The sequence below is a fragment of the Achroia grisella genome, unplaced genomic scaffold, assembly GCF_030625045.1.
Source record: "Achroia grisella isolate CSIRO2021 unplaced genomic scaffold, CSIRO_AGI_Agris_v1 utg780, whole genome shotgun sequence".
NCBI classification, from domain to species: Eukaryota; Metazoa; Arthropoda; class Insecta; order Lepidoptera; family Pyralidae; genus Achroia; species Achroia grisella.
The window spans coordinates 3701093-3725624 of NW_026713020.1; the positions used below are offsets into that span (position 1 = coordinate 3701093).

The following is a 24532-nucleotide window of genomic DNA, read 5'->3' on the forward strand; positions in this document are numbered from 1 at the left end:
CTTTATTTACGTACTGGCAAAATGTGCAAAAGGGACAAAATCCTTTATTGCTGGGTTTCATCAGAACCTATGATTACTTAATTTATGACTCTGAATACAAACTTTATTCGTTCGAAATAAAGTTGAAATGTTCCAATTACACAGTTCGTTAAATAATAAATTATATCTTTATGTACCACTTTCAGAAACAAAAACAATTGCTTTATGATCATTGTCCTCACTTCTTAAATCGCATAATAATAATATTTTTAAAACAATATGTTGCAACAAAAGCTTAACAAAAACATTACAATACTTCTAAAAAAAATGTATTGACGGCTTAATAATTTATTGGCTATAGTATTACTGTTAAAGCATTTACTTATTTCAATACTGATTTGCTTTTTTATTATTTTTAAAAATTTAGCCTGGCAACACTTACCACAGATTATTAATATATCTAGTTGAAGCTACACTTTACGCAGGTATATAAATATACAAATAGTCACAACACATGGAATAGTGTTTGCTTTGTCTTATTTAATTTGTATTTTAAAACATGAAATGAATGTGTCTTTTTATGGTGCTTACAGCATCTGTATTTAGTTTGTGATGGTTATGCTAATCATGTATGGTTAAAAGAGATAAATTTGTCTACGGAGGGGTAAGTTTTAAAAAAACTACGCACAAACATAAACGGTTAAATTTAGTAACAATTCTGAATCCATTTGTTATTGTAACTAAAACACATCTATTTGATTATGTGAAACAGTATCTTTATTTGGGTTTTGTTTATTCCATCAACCTTTTTAAAGTTTTTTTTTTATGATTTTCTGTTTGTAAGTTTATAATATCATATATAATTTGAATACAATAGTTCTAAACATTCTATAACAACCTATTATCAGTATTATAACCTTAATAATCATATTCCCACATATTATTTACTCTAATAGAAGTAACAAATACAGAATAACACTTGTAACATTCTATCTATTACAAAAATTATCTTGTTATTTGTTGTATTTTATTTAAGTCTATTGTTATGTCCCCTTGTTTTTATTAATATCTCTGCCACTTTAAGGATACCTTATAGTGATCACATTCAGCAATAATACCATCTCAGACCTATACATTTTTAGTGTGATTATAATTACGAGTCAAGTATAGTGCAAAGAAGTTATAGTCAATCTGTTTTCAATAGCTTTTTGTACAACAATGATGGCAAAAGAGTACAGCTCAACTGTTGGTAGTTGGTTACTGTTGCCTATCAGTCTATAAACATCTGAGGCATTAATGGTGTGTTGCCGACTCTAAAATCTATTATAACAAATCATTATCACCTAGTGTTTTAAAAATCTCTTTGTACTGTATAAATTTTAGCAAATTTAGTGTAATTAATGTAAGCAATTTCATTTGATATATATGGAGAATTAATGAATTTCTATACTTAAGTATCATAGATATACTTGTTACATTTCTTGGGACACTGTCTTTTTACAAAACAAATATATTACAGAAATTGTTTTTATAATTGATGTGCTTGGATGATATAAGTAAAACTCTGACTAATGTTACCATTTATTGCAGTTTGAACTTTTATACTTATATATATAAATATGAATTAATTATTGTAATATTTCATCTGTATATTATTTAATGATGATGGTTTGGTACAGCTAAAGCTTCTAAAACAAATTCCCTGACTCTTTGTAGTGATCTGTATATTTTTACAAATGTCATTCTGTAATATACTTAATTAATTGTCAATTATTAGAGTATAATAAATATATGGTTATTGTATCAAAATAGATTTTTTTACCTTTATTAAAATAAATACTAACTGCCTTTTTTATAAAGCAAATGACCTTTTTATAGTGTCATATATCATAAATAAAAAACCTATTAAAAATTATAAAACACCCATCACCAATATTTTTTCTTGATAGGTGAAAAGACGTTGCTTGTAGCTTAATACTGTAAAAAAATATTTGTAGGGAATAAATAATGAGTTTTTATGTTGTATAATACAACAACAGTAGTGGAAACATATGTACATAAATAGTACAAGTATATAAATTTTAAAAATCTGTTGTGATCACATCATTTATTTTTATTATTAGCTTTAAGTAATATGTTAAAATAAAAGCTTCTGCTTAAACAAATCGGTATTGTAGGTACGCTACTACCCCGCTATAGGTGGTAACATTATTTGAAAGTTTGATATTTATACCTGTCAATTTAGTCTTCGGGTTTAAAAAACAGGCTATAAATGCAAAATTAGTAACATATGATGCTGTAATTGCAATGACAATCAATTTTCTTATAAATACATTAATTCTAATTGTGGTAAACTTAAATACTGTTTATGAGAATATTATAAATGCCAAAAGTGAAAGTCTGTCTAAATGAAAGGTGACCTTAACATTGCCTCATTCAAAAACAGGAACTTTGTGTATTATCTCAATGGTTACAAAACAAAATATACAACAATATTTAAATATTGCATCATATAATATTACTATGTTTAGCTTGTATGCATATACAGTCCCGTTCTGACTGACTCCCTATGCATCCATGGGAATGAATAATCGAATTTTAATCTATCTCTCTGCTGTAATAATAGGTGTACCTATTTGTATGTATATACCTATTATTAATGAAAATTTTAAGACATGTAGAAAATCGGGTCCTGTAAAAATCCTGGATTCTAATCTCTATATTTAGCCTCTCATCTGGACCATTGTGCATATAGAGCTCAGGCTACTAAAGTGCCCAGCCAAGCATCTCAGAGAAGAGCAGAAGTTTCTAGCGTCTTCACATATTTCACAGAGCGATCTCAATAAAAAAGTCAGGCCATTCATTAATAATTTAAAAGCCACAATGTTATTGCTCTTGACGTAAGTGGCAAGAGCAATAACATTGTGGCTTTTAAATTATTAAGGGACAAGGGTTTTCCATAATTCTCTTTAAATTAAATATGACACAACTTAAAAAATTTAAATTAACTGCTTTGCATAAGTAAAATTGTCTTTTCATATTCAAACATGTCTTCAAAATCATGTATGGGAAAATTGATTTGTATTGGGAAGTAGTGGTTGCATACATTGTAAATGTACTTTACTACTTTGACCCTCATATTATTGTACTAGCAGAGGATTTCACTAATACAAAAGTGTGTGTGTGTGTACCAGCTATTTATGAAAAATTATAAATTTGATATCTACACATAGATATCAAATTTATAATTTTTCATTTATCATGTACAAATGTAGAATTATAAACTTCTATTACCCCTCACTATAGACTGTACATATTTTCTGTATACTTGTCAGTCATTCTCTGTCTTTACGTATATGACGCAGATATCTCCATGATCATGTTAGCCAGTGTTGGCCTTGATCATGATTGGGTCAACGACACAGTAGTACGTTTTAGACAATATGTTTACCCATATTATTATGTAGGTGGCACCATTTGACAAGGTCACATGTTATCTTCGATAATTTGTTTAGTTTGAATTTTAACTTTGAACACTGTATACCTCATTCCTGTTAGTGACCAAGTGCTTGTTGAAATATTTGTTTAGATCCAAACGTACAGTCATCACCTGACACTATTATAATTATATTATTATATATTTACCGACTATTGTATTACATTGTTATTGATAATTTAGTAGGCAATTGATTATTTATTTACATTGCTTTAAAACAAGGTAAGTTGGTTATACATCATGTCTTATATTTTTATATATTATACTATATTTTAGTCCTACAAAAATTGTATTTTTATTCTAATCATTCACCTATTTATCGATTTTACTAAAACTGGGATTTGCCAAAAACGGGATTTCCCAATTTGCAAATATTTTACGCGATGTCCTCGACAATAGTGTAGAACTAAACGTTGATTCATCAGATGATCGGTTTCAACTTAAATTGTTATCAACTGTGTTACATGATAAAGTAGCAGTTTTCTCCCGATCGATTTCCTTATAAAAACAACATTGAAGGTCCTCAGTTCCGTTTCACACAGTAAAACTGTCCCGATTTCTAACTGTAACCATAATTTTCTTGTTGCAGATGAACAAAAGACTGAAAAATGGATAATAGAAAACGAAGACTGCTGCAAATCCACAAGAAAGCCATAGTTGATGATTTAGATATCAATGACATCATAGATGAATTGTTTACTAAGAAAGTCATTTCAATAGATGAAATCGAACGTATCACAAACTATGTAAGTACATTTATACTACACTAGCTGCTCGCCCCGGCTTCGCTCTGGTGTGCATGTATTATGTACCTTGCCCTAGAATCACTCTATATATTAAAAAAAGCACTTCAAAATCTGTTGCGTAGTTTTTAACATTTAAGCATACTTAGGGACACAGCGACAGCGACTTTATTTTAATTATTATACTATGCAATGATTCAACAAATTTCCAATCGACTTCAAAAGGGGTTTTGAATTCCTTTGTATTCGCCGAGATAAATGATGTAAAGTCCTCTTTGTACCTCCGCCTACCACTTACCACTTACTAGCAGGTGGGCGATGGAACCGTGGAATAACCAACAAGCTATTAAAAAATTAACAAAATAGGTGCATTGGACTAATTAACTTAAAACTTTAAAGAATTATTCAACTTAACCAACATTAACCACCTTAATCTGGGGGAGAAGGGAATAGATAATAATTTGGACTATTGACCCCATTGTTAGCAATGTACCATGTCTGGTAGACCTTCGCACGGTTCGCGGTTCCCCCTGAAAACCATCGTGATAAATTCCTGGTGGATTTGTCATGATGGGCTAACTGACCTGACCTCATCTCATGGTCATGTTATCATCCTCCACTTGTGTACCGCCAGCGTTAACCGTTAGCGCAGGCGGGTGCACCTACATCTATATGTATGACCGTTTCTTACTACATACTTATTAATATAAATACGGTACATACACCAAAATAAAATTTTTTACAATTTTTTCTATCTATCTGTCTGTTTGTTCCGGCTAATCTCTGAAAGAACTAGACAGATTTTGACGGGGCTTTTATTGGCAGATATCTGATGTAATAAGGAGTAACTTAGGCTACTTTTATTTTAGAAAAATAAAGTTAAATTCCACGCGGACGAAATCGCGGGTACAACTCAATCATAGAGTACTCATCAATAAAATAACACCTTAATCGGGGAACTTTGTTTTCTAATATGTATCTTTAGGTATGCTGTATTAAATTATAAACTGGATATTAGTAGGTATATAGACGATATTAGTATGCATTCTGTGATTTTTGTGGTACACTGGTGTAGGTCTGCTATAGTCGCTACGATTAATTTTATGTGTTATTCAGTTCTGTCTATTAACTTGTTTTATTTTTATGATTTTGTTGTTTGGTAAATTGCGTTTACAAAACATACTATAATCTTTGGAACAAATGTTGAAAAACTTTATAACATTTGTTCTATAGATAAAAGTTTGTGTCCAGTCTTGTCGACGGAATTTGCATTGATAATATGGTTGTAGAGTACAAAACACAACAATTCGAAATTGCTTTAAATTATTTTAATAAAATATTTATATTATTAGTCTAGTACTCGCCCCAGCTTCGCACGAGTGTACGTGTATTATAATATAAACCCTCCTCTTGACCCACTCTATCAATTAAAAAAACCGCTTCAAAATCCGTTGCATAGTTTTAAAGATTTAAGCATACATAGGGACAGATAGCGACAGCGACTTTGTTTTATACTATGTAATGTTATAATAATAATGAAGTATAATTCTAAATTTAGTTTCAACAACATATGCTAAATTAAATATCGTTCCTATTTAAAGAATGTTATTAATATATTCACAGCATTTTCAATTTCCTAACCATAATTCACCAAATAATAGTAGTAACAAAATCAATTCTAAATACAAATTATATCAAGTCACACTTAAAGCTAAAATTATCTACATACAATAATGTACTAAATAATGTCACATAGGTCGGGTCGAATTTTCGTATCCTGGCATATTTGAATCGGTGGTTGTGATAAGCGTAATGTACTTGTGACTTCACAATTGCGTAACCTTGATAACGTCAAGTGTGCCTATAATATTCAAACCAAGCTGAACAGGGCACTCGATTGCTGCAATTTGTCAATTTGCATTCCTCGTGTAGTATCCCACCCAACCTAGTAACTACACTTATATTATCCATCATAATAAAACTGTCTTTGTGTGTACAGTATTCATAATTCTTATTTATTATGTACTAACTATGCCTGCGGTTTACCCCGCATTAATTTTCAATATAAAATATAGGCTATGTGTTATTCTGATGCATAAGCTGTAAAGTTTCATCAAATTCCGCTCAGTAGTTTTTGCGTGAAAGAGTAACAAACATCCATACTCACAAACTTTTGCGGTAATAATATTATTAAGAAAAATATATTTTTGGTACATTCGAAACATTTATATATTTAAGATACTTTCATATTAATTACATCATCTTCAAACATTAGTAATCTTAAAACATCTTTATCATATATAATCTTTACATAGTATAAAACAAAGGCGCTCCTGCTGTCTGTACTCATAAGTCTAATTATACAAAGGATTATAATGCAGTTTTTAGCAATCGATAGAGTAATTCAAGAGGAAGGTTTATATGTATGATACATACTGTACACCCATGCGAAGCCGGGCGGGCTGCTAGTTAACTTATATAACTTTCTAGCTAGAACTAGCGTACGGTAGCAAAATAAACAACTGTTATTATATACAAAATTGATTATTTTATATCTACGTTAATGCTTTACTTATTAATTGCCGAACTGATTCTATGAAAACCCAGTTCGTTCTATATTTGTCGTACCTATGTATAATCAGGTATGTGGACAAGTTTCACGTTATTCGAATATAATATGAACTTACTTAGACTTTCTACCTATTGTACATAGCAAGTACGTATCTATTACGTACTTGCTATGTACAATAGGTAGAACACATTCAACATATCTATCGATAATGTACGCATTATTTACACAGTCAAGGACATATCCATTTACTGACAATACGCTTTTTGTTCCTTGTCTAAGATCTAAATGGCTAAGAATATAACTACAGCATTTTGTAAAATCAGGCATAGACTCATTAGTTACGAGGCCTCCTTATTAGTCATCGACTCTACATTGTTTGCGCAACTACACCATGCAAGTCAGGGAGTTATGTATCAAGTTACTTCTACTCTACTTAATATATGTGGTATTATTGCTGTATTAATGCACATCATCATAGCAGTTCATATATAATGATCAATTTTAACACAGCGTTATGTAGTCCGAAACTAAGCAGAGATCTTAAATGACTGGCAGAAATTAGACTTCTTTTGTAAATACATAATATACTTAGATAACACCAAGACAAGCAATCGTACCTATTCACATATAATCATATGAATACAAATGTTAATATCGTACGAGGAATCGAACCCGTGACCATCGAATTTAAAATGGTGTGCAAAACTACTAAACCATCGAGCCCTCAAATTATTGGTTAATGCAGCATGCATAACTTGGCTGCATGCATAACATCTTCAAACAGAAAATCATACAGTATAACTGTATGATTTTCTGTCTGAAGATGTTTATACATGTAAAAGTACCTATTACTCTATATATATATATCGTTACAAAGCTGACCACCTGATGGCAATAGTAACCGTGACCTATATACATGCATACTCTAATAGAACCACAAACGTCACAAAGTCGGTGGCGTGCGGTTGCATGAATAACTATTATGAATGTATTATACCATAGAAACGGTATTCAGCACGAACCACAGTAAGCCTTTCATACCTGATAAGTTTAAATAGTCCTCAAGTCTGTATAATATTACCGAATATGCAGCTAACCGTTTTTTACCAGATTCCGGTATCTTATATTATTCCGATTGAAAAGAGCAATATCTTGGTAATTAAATGAGTGAAGATATACATACAGGCTACAAACACTTTATTCCACAGACAGACAGCATTAGAATTAGTACATTGGATGTTGGATGTATCTATATGTTACTATGAATGTTGACTTACTTTGATGGAAATGTTTATATTTCAGGCAGACCGTGCTGAAAGAACTAGAGGCCTTTTAGAATACATAGAGAATAGCAACGACAGTACATACCAGGCATTCGTAGATAGCCTGGAAAAAGATCACAACTGGTTATGGCAGAAAGTGACCTTAGAAGACAAAGAAGACATATCTACCGATAGTTTCGAAGACAGCCTGAGTAGGGGAGATGTGCCCAGGTTACCAAAGAATTATGTTAGGAGATTACCAGTGGTGAGAACACACAAATTATTTCCATTGTAATAATTGTCACGTCTTACAAATATTTTTTATTAAAATAACAAAACGATGATGACTACGAATTTTCTTTTTGATTTGCCTGTTATAAATTTGTTTTAATAGTCAAATAAATAGTTAAATAGTTACCGCAACTGTATACTACTATTATTGTATCAAACAAAGTAAATAAACGTAACTTCGAAGTTCCTGCTAAAGTGAAGAGATGCGTGCCATGATTTGATAAACTTTATTAATTTTAATTTTTTTTTTTTTACCTTTTAATGTAGTGTTTTATATCTGACACGATTATTTAGTTAATCAAGTAAAAATATTAAATTATTTTTATATTCGAAAGTCAAGAGAATATTACAAGCAAGCAGCACTAATTTGAAGTGTCAACCAAATAGATCTTCGCACAATTTAAGCCATGATGCTGATATTCTGCGGAAACCGTTGTATATCTCCATATACAGACAAATTGACATAGACATGCGTCAATATATAAACATACAATAGTTCTCCAACTTACGTACTTCGCATTTATATTATTTCAGGAAAGAGAGGTGGAAATAAAACTAAGTAACCTTACAAGACACAAGGTTTTGGTGCTGGTAGGAATGTTGGGCTCTGGGAAGACTTCCATAGTCCTTAGTGTGCTCCGCAACAACCCTCATCTTATTACGGACAGCTTGAACGGTTATGTATTCTGGATCAATCTCAGTGACTGCAAAAATGACTATGACATAATCACACAACAAAAAAAGTAAGTAGAAATGTGTTAAATATTTCTTTAGAAAGTTCATAAATCATAATATACCTTAATTCATAATATATTTCATTTGAAGACTATTCAAACCAGATAACGAAAACTGTAATTGTAAACACAAACAGAATAATTTTAATGAATCAAGAACCTTTTGTTTATGGTTATAAATAAAAAAAAAACAGGTTCATAGGTATTTAATAGTAGTCATACATACTAGTTTCACAAGCGACTTTTTACATGTGGGATCCATACCTAATAACTATGTATAAACTTGTATGTTTATGGACTGATTAGTAGGTAACAAATACTGAATGTTGCACAATCAGTGGAACCTCATTGAAATTTGATAAGCCGTTCCTGAGATCAACTGGCTTTATCCCATTACTTGTCTTACTATGACAACACAGATAATAATTATGAAAACAGAATTTTTAACGTTTGTAGCATAAGTACACACGTTTTTGGCAAAAATATCTCATGATAAGATATAAAAGAAAATTAAACTTTCAGATTATACCGAAAGAGTTCATTGTGGGCATCCAATTCATACATGAACTCATCAATGTCCATGTCGAGTATATGTTCCAACGGCGACATCACAATATCAACAGGTTACGAAAACACCTGGGAGGAAATGAGAGACAAACTGAAACACCAATTTTCCAGTGAATCATTGAAGTCATCTTTGTTAGTACTAGATGAAGTACATGATAAGCTATCGGTTGAAGCATTTGATATTGGATGTAAAATACTAATCACTACCAGGAACAATGACATTGCTAATACATTTGCCTCACAAATCATAAAGGTAACTAATCACCTGTAATTATCGTTTATACAGTATAACATAGATTCCACCAAAGTACATCATATATGTTCAAAATATTTAAAGTTTCATACCCAGTTTTATATATATTGTAAAATATGTATATGAACATTACAGCTATATATATTTTAAAAATTAAGTGCTTAACACATATTGCAAATGTGTTTTGGTGGAAACACAGAATAACAAACCAATGTCCACCTAAAATTATATTTACGCTTCAACTGTTTAAAATATATATAAATTTACGTTATATATATCTATGGAACCAGATACTTATAAATAGATTCATATTTTAAAACATTTGGATTTGGAATGTTTTACACTTACAACAAAAAATAAATTTTCCTGAACTAACGTTACCATTTCATCCACTATAATGCTAAATGCTTTTTAAGTATGAATATGTCTATGTGTATCAAATATTTTGTCTTTGATACAGTATTATGTAGGTTGTGCATAAATATTTTTCAGATCAAAGACAGTTTAACAGAAAATGAGATTTTGGAATTCTTTGCTAATTGCCTAGACGTAACAGTCTCTTCCTTGCCGAGGCAGGCAAGAAAGTTGCAAGAAACATTTAAAGAAAAGACACCTTTCCATATTGGCTTGATTGGAGCTCAGATGGCTGTTAATAGAGAGAGCTTAGTAGATAATGGATCTCCTTTGTGGAAAGAATATCTGAAAAATTGGGGTAAAAAGGGTTTTTTTTCGTAAGTATCAATTTCTAATTTTATTATTATTAAAAAGCATACTAAAGCAATATCCACAGAAATAAATTAATAACTAACTTTAAAAAAAATAATCTGCATATTATGCAATTTTTTCTGTATATATTAGTAAATAACTTCATTAATTCTAAACCCAATTGGGGCTGCACCTTAACTACTACCAAATTTTTCAGTAGGTATTTATGGTACATAAAAATTATTGATATGAGAAAACCACAAATCAATAAAATTATGGTGATTATTTTTAATGATATTGTTATATTATTATACATACTTTACTATCATTCTGTACGTATAAATTAAAAATTATATTTTCTATAATTTTAAATAATAAACTGCTTCAACATTACCTATTACAGATTTCCCAGTACTAACAACAAACCTGCAGAAATGGTGAGATTTTGTGTGAACTCCTTAGAACCCGAAATCGTATCACTTTTCAAAATGCTGGCCATATTACCAGAAAATGTCAAAGTATCAGCTAAAGTGCTAAGCAAACTATGGCACAAAACTATCACGGAAACAGACTTGATCTTAACCCAGCTTTACAACAAATCCTTGATAAACAGATCTTATAACACATACCAAAAGGACTATGTTTATGAAACACACGAACTGATTTTGAATTTTCTTAAAACATGTCTCACTAAAGAGGAAAGTGGAAAGTTACATTGTGATTTTCTTAATAGTTACAATTACATTAAACCAAGTAATACAACAGTGCAGATAACTGACGATGGCTATATAGCCATGTTTATTGGATACCACCTAGCGAATACTAACAATTTAAACCATAAATGGGAACTTTTCAATAGACTGTATCTGGATTTGAAATTCCTGGGCAATAAAGTGAGGCTCACTGGGGAAGCAGATGTTATGTTCGATCTTCAGAAGTATGAAGAGTATATCGCCAAAGACGTAAGTAATTTAGTTACCATAAAGTTAAAAAAATATATTAAATCGTGCATAGGTGGATAAAGTATCCTATGTATAACTCAAATTCCGAATCATATACTGATATGATTCGGAATTTGAGTTTTACATACAAGGATTTCCACTTATTGTATTATTAACATAAAAAAACTGTACCAACATAATTTCTTGCCATTTCTTCTCAACCTAAATAGATATATGATATGGACGGTAGGGATAGTGATCATTAATTTTCCTGTATCATTAAATAACTTGGAATAATATTTATTTAATACTAGCTACTCGCCCCGACTTCGTCCGGGTGTACATGTATCATATACATAGACTTTCCTCTAGAATCACTCTATCTATTTAAAAAAACCGCTTCAAAATCCGTTGCGTAGTTTTAAAGATATAAGCATACATAGGGACAATAACAATGATGATATAAATTATATTTTTTTTAGCAATTGGACAAAGATTTCCTCATTGGAATTGTGGCGTTTCTGAAAACATATGGCACAGACTTATATCGTTATCCATGTACAGACATTGTACAAAATATCTTGCAGCATGAATCCAAGGGAATACTTTTTACAAAGGCATATGATATCGCTCAAACCAATTGCTCCAAGAACGAGCTTTACTTCGAGTTTTCGTAAGTTAACAAATTATTATTTACAATGTTGTCTAATGATAACTAATGCTTATTTTTGTGGACATAACCTAGTTGCGAATATAGTCATCACACTTGTGCTAAATGTATGAATATTTTGCAAAAAAACGTGCATAATAAATTATGTGTCTATGTTTAGAGAAATTGATTAATTGTTTTATATTATCGTGTCGCTGGATTTATATCTTAACAAAAATAATAGCAGACATGTATTAGTAGTGGGCTCACTTTACAGTGATGTTTTACAACAATTGTACAGAAAATTGTGGTACAGATTGTAGTAGCACTGGTGATGTGCTTGAGAATCTATAATTTAAATCTTTAAAGAATCTTTAAACCAAGAATAACAGCTTACATTAGTTTCACATTTTTTGAGACAAATCTATTACACGAATTTAGAAAGATTCGAATTTACGCTAAATTGCAAATGTATAAATCCAGCTCAGAATACAATGTGCCTTCACTGACAAAATTTTAAATTTTTAGATATCCAGTTCTGTGTATTTAATGCGTAGGGACAGTTTTATTAATATAATATCTCTATATAGGGACCACATTGTGTATATCTACAAGTGTGGCGGGCGTATCCAATATTTTCTGAAGAAGTGGTCAGTATATTTTGTGGAAAAAAAATCAATGGTGAAGGTTGCAATCATTGAGTACGAACCATGACTGTCAGGTGTGAGGAAACATTACACAACTCATTGTCTTAATCGGTCTTCGTCATTTTCATTGTTGTAGTCTATTGTGTTGTTATAGATATTTGTGTAGAAATATTTTAAATGTAACAGAATCCAAATGCTTTACTACTAAACACATATATATACCTTTTTGTTATATTTATCTATGCAAATGATATTTTATTCCATTCTATCATCCAATTTGTAATATAGAGTAATGCAAACTGTTTTTATAACAACTGTATTGGATGACGCTGCACTTGGTGCGGAAATACTTCTACACTTTATTTTCACATTAGATAAGTGTCAACAAGTTCACCTTTCAATACTCTGTAATAGGAGAGTTTGCTCTCCACCAAAAGATACAAATATGTTGTACTCTCAAATGCAAGCACTGCAATCTTGTAATATAAAATGATCATGCAACTAGAAAATGGGTGGTTTATTTGTTTGCATGAGTTAGCACTATTATTTATCAATCCCAACATTATATAATTTTATTTTCTATCTATGTATTATCGTGTTTATGTTGTTTTATTGTATTAATTTCTTTATTTATAATTTGTTTAATAATATCTAAATTGTTGCCAATTTGTATTATTTGGAATAAAACCCACAAAATTGCTTCTAAAATTTATAATGACTATTATCATGTATATCATTCATTCAGAATCAGCTTTACGTTTTAAATAATTATTTTCAATCATATTCACACAAATTTTTCTACAGTTTATTTTTATACATATTAATTTTGTTCCTTTTAGTCATGAACAAAATGTGGAAGAAATTATGCACTCTACAATTGATGTTAAAGATCATATTACATCTGGTTGTTTTCTAGGAGATTTTGTACTTATTGGAACAAAATCGGGAATTATTAAGGTAAATAAAGACATCTGCAATAATACATACTTTAGCCTACACAGGCGGCTGATGAGATTTCGATAGAAAATCGATGACTGCTGCACACATTATATCTTTGTCTTGATTTTTTTATGCAACAAAGAGATCGCTACTGAATAGTAGCGATCTCTTTGTTGCAAATACATTCATTTATCCTCCTTATACGGCCTTACAAGATGGCGTAATAAAAACGACAATTACAAAAATACCTTGCATATTTAATCAACAGCTGTCGCATTTATCTTATATTTTTTTTGCAACAAGATTAAAGTTGTTGATAATTCAGAAGCTAATTTATTATGACGTTCATTTCATGTGTTTCTATTTCCATGTTCTGCATATCAGTTTACAAATTAAAACATTTTTTTAGATGTTTCACTGTGAAACCAGTAAGTTAAAGACAGAAATAATAAATGGTACATCTGCTATAAAGTGGGTTGGTGCATGTCCTATAAGTCCTACGAAGGTTGCTACTTTGTCCGCGGACGGCGCAATAACACTGTACAACAATCTATATACAGATCATGTGGAACAAGAAGACACCGATACTGTAATAGAAGAAGGTATTATTTATATATATTTGTGAATTATTCCATAATTAGAGTACATTGGTCCGGCACGGGTGACAGGTATAAAGTTACTACCTTTATCCCTTAGTTACCTACAAATACAAAACTGTGATCATCATCATCATATCCGCAAATTGATCATAAGTAATGTCTGTACACATAAATTGATTTCAAATGTTTTGAAACGCCTTGTACTTGTTAATATGTAATTTTCTCATTCATATTTTATTAAAACCTAATGTATTTTGTATTTGTATATTAACAAATATATTTTGTTAGCAGAATTTGAAGAGCAACCATCATCAAACTGTACCAATAGTAAAACAACAGACCATAGAATGAGACCATATCTAAATTGTAGATGGGCCAATAACGAGAAAACATTGATCGCACATACGTCAAAGACAATCGTTCTATACCACATTAAAGACGAAGTGTTGAAACCCATAGACAAATTGGACAGAAACAATGAAATATCATGTTGCACATTATGCAATGACGATAGACTTATCATAGCTGCTGAATGCAACAACGACAAACATAGTGTTGTGGTCATAGACAGGAGAAATCAAGAGATGCTTATGTCTTTCGGGGAAACTGACTCCATTATAGATATATTGGTTGTTCCTGGTAAGCAAATTGAGGTTTTTATTTAAATATTTTTATACACAAGTTTTTGAATTATAAACAAAAAAAAATAACATATGACACAATCTATACTAATTAGTAATTTAAAAATAATATATAAATTATATATAGTAGTTTCAGACCTGAATATTACGTGCGTGGGTAGCAGCTTAATAATATTTGAAAACATAACTAATAAAATAGCGTAGGACCGTGGTACACAATTCAGTTATGAAAGATCGCTTCAACGTATATAAAAATTAATCTAAAGGAAAATTTAATCTCAGATCTAAAAGTGCTAATAATACAATTACGATAACATGTCTCAGAGTTACTTCGTTATAAACATTGTTTGGTTATGGCATGTAGAATGTCAAAATGTTATAATATATGGTTTAAAAACATTGTAATTTTGCAGGAATAGGAAGCAACAAGATTATCACTCTCAAAGAAAAAGAGCTGATCCAACACACATTCAAAATAAACCAGACTTCCTACCTAAACAAGTCGATTTGCAGCAGCGAAAAAATTTTAAGTTGCGACGATGTCAAAGAGAATCTGAAGTTTTTGTCGATGGCTGTGAATAAGACTGGCACATTATTATTTGTGTCTACTACTGATCGTAGAGTTATCTGTATTGATTTAAAAACAAACTCTCATACATTTGACATTGAAAATAGGCGCGGGTGAGTTCTATATATTTCATACTTTTATTGTCTAAATATTCTGTTAACTAAATCTGCCTATAACGATGTTTTGTCGTCATATGTAATATACTATATACTACAGTTATATAGTACAGGTAGTATATAATACAGTTAATTACGTTTTAATATGGTTACTCTTGATGGCCAATTGTTATTTTGCATTTTATTCAAAGCAATTTAATCTTGCTTCTATATAATCATTATTCTATATCAATAATTTATACATACATATAATTTAATAAAAAAATATATACGATGTTTCATGTCATTGTTATTGTCCTATCTATTACATTTAACAAAACTTCATCGTGTTACATATTTCCAGCAATATCATATTTATGGCAGTTAGTGAGATACCAGGCGGCGACGATTATGTGCCAGGCCTGGATGTCTTACTAACCGGCACGGGTACTGAAGAAAATTCAGCCAAAATATGGTTCTTGGATGCTGGTTACGTATCGCAGAAGAGACAGCAAGTTTGGTAAGTTATTTAAAACGTGTTTATTTTTAAGTAATAGAATACATGGGAGCGTAGTGGTTATTATTTGCTGTACTCATAGAGGCCAAAGTTTTTGATTTCAAATTTGACCAAACTCACACCAAAACTTTTAATTTTAATATCTGATTAATCCGCTGCTTGTTGCCTTTCACTTTGAATTAAAATAATCTTGTTCAGCCATGAGCAATGTAGATATCTCATGTAATGTACTATTTATTAATGCCTCTAATTACGCCATTTGAAAATAATTTTTATATTATAAATCTAATATACATATATAGTATTTAGTCATAAATGTTTGTAAACGAGAAGTCTATATTTAATCATAATCTGTCTTCCAGTAAAGTCCGGCTTACAAAGAAGTTCGCAGTAAGCTTCGTCAATACATTGTCACCGCAAACTCCTAATCAGGATATATTAGTGAATGTCCCAAGTTCCCAAAGCCTATCAACGACACCCAAACGTCACCAATCATTCGCTGATCGTATGGAACCCACCCGAAAACCAGCTCATAAGACCCTGAGTTTAGATAGATATTCTCTAAAGCCGCTCAACTTGAAGGGCCTGTGTAATAATAATGAAAATTTTATCCAGCCTTTATTAGCAGTGGTCGACGACAAAAATAATATACAGGTATATCTATTAAGTTTCAATTATTTCTATATGAACATTAATATCAATGGTGTAAGGTTTCCTGAGAAATAACACAATTCAACAAATCAATTATGTAAGTGATTAGTGTTCAATATACTAGAAAATGACCATAAGCACTGCCCGCGAAATGATAGCACTACGAAAATATATTATAAAGATAATTAGAATAGAAATCATTTATTTAAATAAACTTAACTTAAGCATTAAAATATCATAGTCAATATAGATACTGTTGAGGTGTCAAGAAGTAACTAAGAACTTCTGCCTACATGAGGCTGCCAATTCAGGTCCCTGGTGGTAGTTGCCCACGGAATCAAACTGGGTTCAAAGGGGCTCACCCCAAGGCCCCAACCTGCACCTTCCTAGCAAACTCCAGATGACTCGGTTTATTCATTCACTCATACCATTCTGTCAATCAAGTCATTTGGAAGTTTATTTTTTACATGTCAAGATGATTTTTATTGATTGATCTTAAACGTAAGAAAATCCACTGTACTATATGCTTTTTTCGAAATTCTTTGTCATATAGGAGTACAAAATCTTTCTTACTTCGACTGCAGTTGCCAAAAAAATTATGTTTAAGTTTTCTGAGATTCAGTTAGTCTATATTTATAATTGTTATGTACATCACAGGTTATGCGTGGTAAAAAGGTCCTCACAGAAATCGTAACTAATGCAGAGGATAGAATCAGCGTCGTCCGTATATCACCCTGCAATCAATACATCATTTACGGCCTTTTATCGGGCACCGTCAACAAATATGCACTCCGTAGTAAAGAAACTGAGGTGATCATGAACTTAACGGGATCCATACAGTACCTGAACTTCGTGAATTCGTTCCTACTTGTTGTGTCAGATGAAAAACGTTGTTTGATGGCATACCATTCTTATAACGGCAAATGGAAATCAGAGATGTTGCAGCGCGGAAAGTGTCATCTTGGGTCGCAGGAAATGTTGAATGACATACAAGGTATAAACTTGAAAATATGTATATATATTTTTAATAACGTTTATAGTATAATAAATAACATAACTATGATATTTTTTATGTACAAAAAAATATATTACAATTAAAAAAGAGTTATATAAATGAACTAAATAAAAGGCGGATTTTTGCTTAAAGTAATCTCTTTCAGACTAACTACCTACTAATATTTTATTGCGATATAATTATTTTATTACTATATAAATATTTTACTGTTTTCAAACTGATAATGTTTACTGCTACTCTAAAAATACTGACGTTACTGTTTAATATTTTTTAGGAATAAAAAAGAAAAATGGGCATACAGACAGTTTATCAGACACTGGCAGTACTTCAGGTGAAAATGGCCTGCTGCCAGACCTTAGTGCACTCGTCGACTGCTTCTGGGTCGCTGACGGGCTTATTACCATAGAATGCAACGCTGTCATTAAGTTATGGAGCCCAGATTTTAAGCTGGATAGCGTGTTAAATGGACGCAATGTCGACGCACGAGCTAACTGCGCCGCATGCCAAAAGAATATACTTGTGATTTGTGATGGTCACAATATGACTTTTTATGTAAATATAATTGTTTATGTTACTTTACTAATATATAAACGCGGAAGTTTTTGAGTGTGGATGGATGGATGTTTGTTACTTTTTCACAGAAAAACTACTGAATGGATTTTAATGAATAATACATAATGAAAAAAACTGCGTCAAACCGGGGGCACAGCTAGTTTTTTTATAAAAAGATAGTGAATAAAATAATAGCTATATTTAAGGATATTCCTTTGATATTCTACCTATATGAAATCTATACTTAGCATTCTGTAACATAGTGTGATGATAGCTGACATTTCGCCCCTTTTGCCACTGCATTGAATAAATTTTAAATAAATTGTTATAATAATTAATACTATATAATTGTTATTCTTACAGATATTCCAACTAAGGAAAGATGAAAATAACAAATTAAGACTGAATCTAAAACAACGATATAATTTAGGAAGCCAGATTGTCTCGTGCGATCTAACTACGGATGGTACCAAATTAGCGTTAGGACTAGACGGTGGTGATGTTGTCGTAAGTTACCTATACACATTTTTGCTTAAAAATCTTTTTTTTATTGATATATTGTATATTTTCAATAAGCTGCTTTACCTAAAAAATATTATGAAATCGGCTTTTTTTAAATTTATGTCCCAAGAAGTTTTTTTTAGTTATGTCAGTATGTACTGTGCCAGATTTAAATTGCAATAGCGTAAATAAATACTTTTAACATATATTATAATCATAATTTTGTATCGAGAGCAATCTTTTTATATAATTCAGATGTATCTCTATCCGGCATCAGCCTGGCGTCAGAATACAACACTAAAGGGTGGTTGAAAATTGTATGTAATCACAAAAATAAGTACCAATTCGTCTTAATCCATACATCCACTGTTGTCTTAATTATCATATAATATAATCACTATTAAAAAAATTGTCCTTGTGCATACTATGTGTTTAAATAAATGTTAATGTTTCGTATAATTATTGTTATCAGGTTATGTGTATAACAACAGTAATCCTTAACATTTTATTAGTATTGTGTTTGTAGATTAATACACATGTAACTCAATCCTTAATAAAATTCTTTATAAAATAAAGCACACCGCCTAACTTCTGATGATACCGGGTTCGGATCCTCACACGGCACAAACATTAGTATTCATGAGTATGATTGTTTGTATCGGTCTGGGTGTTTTCTATGTATAATATTATTTACGAAAATAATGTATGTATTTGTATTAGTTATCTAGTATCCATAAGACAAGCTTTAGCTAGCTTAGCTTGGGTCTAGATGGCGCTGTGTGAATTATCCTGAGATTATTGCTATTATAATTGTACGTTAAAATGCTTTTCAGATTTGGAATGTAACCCAAAAACGCCAAATAACAATACTGAGGCATCATAAAAGTAAAGTGCAATGGTGTTCATTTTCACCTACACCTGATAATTTTTGCCGAACCCCAGCACAATCGCCTTCGTTATATCCCCATCCACCATCATTCAATCCACACACAGATGACAATGAACCACCTTTGGTGTTGGCAACCATGGCCACTGAGATTGTATGGTGGAATATTTCCTTTGTATTGAAGAATCCTAAAAAGACATTTATCAGGTAGGTGAACAATTATAGTGATTCTTATTTATTTATATTGATATGTTAATTTATATAAAATAATAAAAATATCGCTCGTTTGTATTTTCTACTAAATTAATAACATATTTGAGTGATGTTGCCCAAACATTTAAATATACTTGTAATTTATAATTTTTTTATCTATCCTATATTAATGTAAAGAGAAATAAAATAAATTTTGTTAGAGAAAAGTAAACACTAGAACTACTGTATTGATTTGAAAAAGTCGTTCACTGTATGAAAGATACATTATTGTACAGTGGTCTTATTTTACGTTTATAAATACAAAACACCTATTTTTGAGCACCAGATTGATGTGATTTGTTCTATAATTACTTTAAAAGTGTTGTATATTTGCTAATATACAACCATCCTGAAATAGCTATTTAACCATTAGTATGTGTTAAATTTCAAAACTAAATCCTGTTAAACAAGTGTGTAAAGCTATTTATAATTATGTTACTCAATTAAACTGAAACTCGTTTAATTGTCTTTGTAGGTTATTGTAACGTATACATGTAATTGTAACATTCCTATCACAATTTAATTAAATTATCTTATGTAATTAATTGCGACAATTCCTAATTTATTCAGTTCTGCAGCTGTGACCACTGCAAACTGCGAACACTGTAACTGGCTAATCCGCGTAACTACGATTGCTAGAGATTTTCTTCATTTTGTAATTATAATAATAAACTTTATTTAAATCAAGGAATCTCACAAACTCAAACTTTGCCTGTTTATAATATTAGTGTAAGTTATATTAAATTATTAAATAACAATAAATTATTGTTGTTACAGTAACACAAATATTATGTCGCCTCTTGTCAGCCCAATAGACAACAGAATTCAATCACCGGTCAATAACGACTCGAGTAGTCCAAAAAACATATTTTTTGGAAATGGATCAATCGGAAGTCACGATTGCTGGAAATCTATATGGAAAAATAAAACGTAAGTCTATAATAATAATAATCACAGGACAATTTACATAGCGCCATCTAGACCCAGATTAAACCACCTAAGATTGAGCTATGGGTAGTAGATAACTGATACAAATACATAGATTTTTTGTAAATACCTACCTATATACTACGTAGAAAACACCCAGATCGATACAAACAATGAAACTCATGAATATAAATGTTTGTGCCGTGCCAGGAATCGAACCCGCGACCTCGGAAGTACGGCGGTGGCTAGTAGAGCACCGAGGCCGTCAAAATATATAATCTACATTTATTTCAATTTCATTTTATTCTAATGTCTTGTCGGTGAAAGTATAATTATATATATTTTATTCATAGGTGCAAGGAAGGATCCAAACGGGAAGAAATACTTGCATGCGTCAAGCTGACGGGTATGAACGCTGAACAATTATGTCACAACGAACAATATTCCTGCTTCGTAACTGTCGATAACTCTGGTCACGTTCACATTATGAATGTGATGAGGCCAAACACATAGCACACTGCCATATGCATTTATGTACGCGTATCAATATCCCTTCTATACATCCTATGTGCATAGTGTCTAGTTCATACACTTGTCATATATTATAAAATACACGCAACAGATAATACTCATTTGATACCTGTTAAATTCTTTATGTTTTTTAAGAGTATAATTACGCATGTACAATAAGTAATTTATATGCATAGATATAAAATAGTGGCAGATGTCTCAAACAGAACTAGCTTATAGGTTTTTCAAAACAGGTTGTCGTATTCTTGTGTTTTATACATACATACACAGCGCTATATCACCCTCTGTATGGAATTGTGTTTGTGAATTTGTATGAACATCAAAAACTGGCGCTAAAGGTCTGTAGAAATAGCTTATATATATATATATTATTATTATTATAATTCAGCATGGATATTGAATCGCGTACAGTTACTATTACATAGTAAAACTGTTGTAATCTTAATTTACGTAAATTGTAAATAATTATTCAAAATATTCAACCAGTCAATTTTCGACTACGTAACTGTATATTAAAATTTTACAATATTACGAATGTCTGATATAGGTTAAATACAATGTGTTCTACTGTAAGTATTAATTATCAAACTAGGATTCTATTAAAAATGAAAAAAAAATCATTTGTTAGTAGATATATAGTATATTATGTGACATTACAAATGAACAAATGAAGGATCAATAAGTATTGTTTTATAATTGTATTTATAAATGAATATTACAGTGAGAAAACCTACTTGCCCTTTAATCGTAATTATATTCATGAAGACAAAATTTCTAGGGAGTATAGATCGAAATTTAGAAAAATTTGAACATTAATTGCAGAATAGGAGATTAAATACTGCATGGTCCAAGTGGATATGGATTCTTTAAGGAGAGTTATTCAGTACCAGCTGGGTTGTAGTTCGTTTATACCCTTCCTGTGAATATAAATTATAAAGATACCATCTAGTACTATGCAGTAGGTTACCATTTTTTATATCATAACAATTGTACTCATCTGTTGGGTACACATATTTGATATAAAACTGAGATTATAGATTTACTTTCATTATAAAACAACGTATTCAGAATTTCTGTCCAAGTTTGTGCTTTTGACGGCAATTTAAATGAAATTTTAAAAATTTTGTGACAGAATACTTAAACGCTTTAATATAGTTGCCATAAATTTTGGAATATTTTTAGCTTCTAATGGAGTGTATTAATTTATTATATATTTTCCTATTTGATCTACAAAATCACACAATAATAAATCTCGTCTTATTATCTCGTATTAAAATTTTAGTTTTGGAATAGACTAGTTTAATGAACTCTATATGTATTCAGCATACAAGCAAACATATATGCAACATATAGCAGCACAGGCATACAAATTGAGCATGATTTTGATACTGCACTGTGTCTCTTTGTCTATGGTATTCCACAAATTGTTTGCCGCGAACTGTCGTTTTACGCGTATATTTAAATATATATACCACTTTTTATTAACGAATTGTAGCTTTATGGCATTTATCATCCGATTTTGCTCATTTCAATATGTGATTTATAAGAAATAAAGACAATTATTATATTATCATAAATTAGGTAAGATCCTTAAAAGGCGAATTATTATACAAGCGTCGTTTATTTTTAAATTTATATTTATTTGTAATTTCAAATTAAGAGAAGGATAATTTAGAATTTTTGTAATTAGATCAATTACAAAATTAAGATTTACATTGCATTATGAAAATCGTTCCGCTAACTGTATATGGAAGAGAAGATTATTGTTCTTTAGTTAGGAACATCATCTTTTGGATAAATTCCTAAAATAGCAATTTTATGTTTCTTTAATAATTTAATTTCGCATTTCATTATCAATATCCAGGTTTGAGTATATATATGCTTAATGTTATGATATTTAAAATTAATATTATTAGCGTTATGTAAACAATTTTATAATTTAGCATTGGTTGTTTTAAAAAATATGTCATTTATTCAGCTTTCATTAACAATTGTACTACGAAAACAATCAAAACTTTTATTTAATAATACTATCATGAAATACATGTTTCATATGCAGTGTAACATAGGTTTCCTATTGGAAATAAAAACATTAAAAGTTATCCTATCAACAAATTCCTATCTAATGTTTCGTATTATTAGAACATATTTTTTTTACTTCTTTATGTTATGATAAAAACGAGAATACTTTTACTTTTTTATGTGTTTAAAGCTTTTTTTAAATTTGTCTAAAAATGATAATTTTTTCTATTACAAGAGATATAAACGAATGAACCTAAATGTAATTATAAAACGTTGTATCCAATTTTATAGATTTTTTAATATAAGAAATGATTTTAAAAAATATTGAAACATTTAAAATGCTAAGCTAAGAGATATTTCAAAACGATAATAAGCCATATTTTCTCTTGTATCTCTTGATTACCTCATTTTTGCGATGATTAATTTCAATATTATTTTTATGTTAAGATGTGGGTAGTACCGACGCATTTTATCGATTGTATAAAGGAGTGACAGATTTTGAAGTCATTCAACGTAATAATCATAAATATATGTTTCCTCTGAATAATATGATGAAATATCATAATATCATTAGTTAATACATAGTGCTATAATGCGCAATTTATAAATGAATATGCTATTACGATCCGACAAGTTAATGTGTTTTAAAAAGTTGATGTCATTATTTTCATTTATAGAAAACGTAAAAGCTGATCTCTATAGCTAAATATTGAGTTTTTTTTATAGTAGTAATGTATATAGTGGTGCTATATTGGGTAAGATTAAACGGTAAGGATGAAATGTGCACATAATCAAAGATGGCTAATACTCTCAAAGAAATTTTACATTATTAGCATGTCTTTGATTTATGTTTTTAAATGTGATAACGTGTGTGTGCCCTTAATCTGTTTTGTAATACTTATGTTACTCAAGAAGTAATACCTTAATAATTTTTTTATGTTTTATATGTAATTGAAATCTTTTTCTCTAATTTTATGTGAAATTTGTTCTTGGATGG

General features: G+C 30.3%; 1 protein-coding gene across 2 annotated transcripts; it reads left to right on the plus strand.

Annotated features, from left to right (window-relative positions):
- The first annotated feature begins 509 nt into the window (after positions 1-509).
- LOC131850929 (uncharacterized) lies at positions 510-23918 on the plus strand. Of its 2 annotated transcripts, none has more exons than XM_059201339.1 (20): positions 510-643; positions 4065-4221; positions 8093-8317; positions 8878-9086; positions 9600-9897; positions 10390-10628; positions 11006-11564; positions 12026-12216; positions 13679-13796; positions 14188-14380; positions 14666-15016; positions 15432-15699; positions 16046-16201; positions 16561-16852; positions 17507-17843; positions 18139-18416; positions 18780-18923; positions 19751-20010; positions 20833-20985; positions 21336-23918. In XM_059201339.1, the coding sequence occupies exons 2-20, from the start codon at positions 4084-4086 to the stop codon at positions 21493-21495; spliced, it is 4569 nt and encodes a 1522-aa protein (XP_059057322.1). In that variant the 5' UTR covers positions 510-643; positions 4065-4083; the 3' UTR covers positions 21496-23918. The 2 variants fall into 2 exon arrangements, with proteins under 2 accessions (XP_059057322.1, XP_059057323.1); XM_059201340.1 differs by having other exon boundaries at positions 14669-15016.
- The last annotated feature ends 614 nt before the right edge of the window (positions 23919-24532 follow it).

What these genes read in the sequence shown, in the direction of transcription:
- LOC131850929 (XM_059201339.1), top strand. Translation starts at nt 4,084, where the DNA reads ATGGATAATAGAAAACGAAGACTGCTGCAAATCCACAAGAAAGCCATA. An exon ending in CAAAATCGGGAATTATTAAG is followed by an intron (nt 13,797 to 14,187) that starts GTAAATAAAGAC and finishes ACATTTTTTTAG; the next exon opens with ATGTTTCACTGTGAAACCAG. An exon ending in CCTAAAAAGACATTTATCAG is followed by an intron (nt 20,011 to 20,832) that starts GTAGGTGAACAA and finishes TTGTTGTTACAG; the next exon opens with TAACACAAATATTATGTCGC.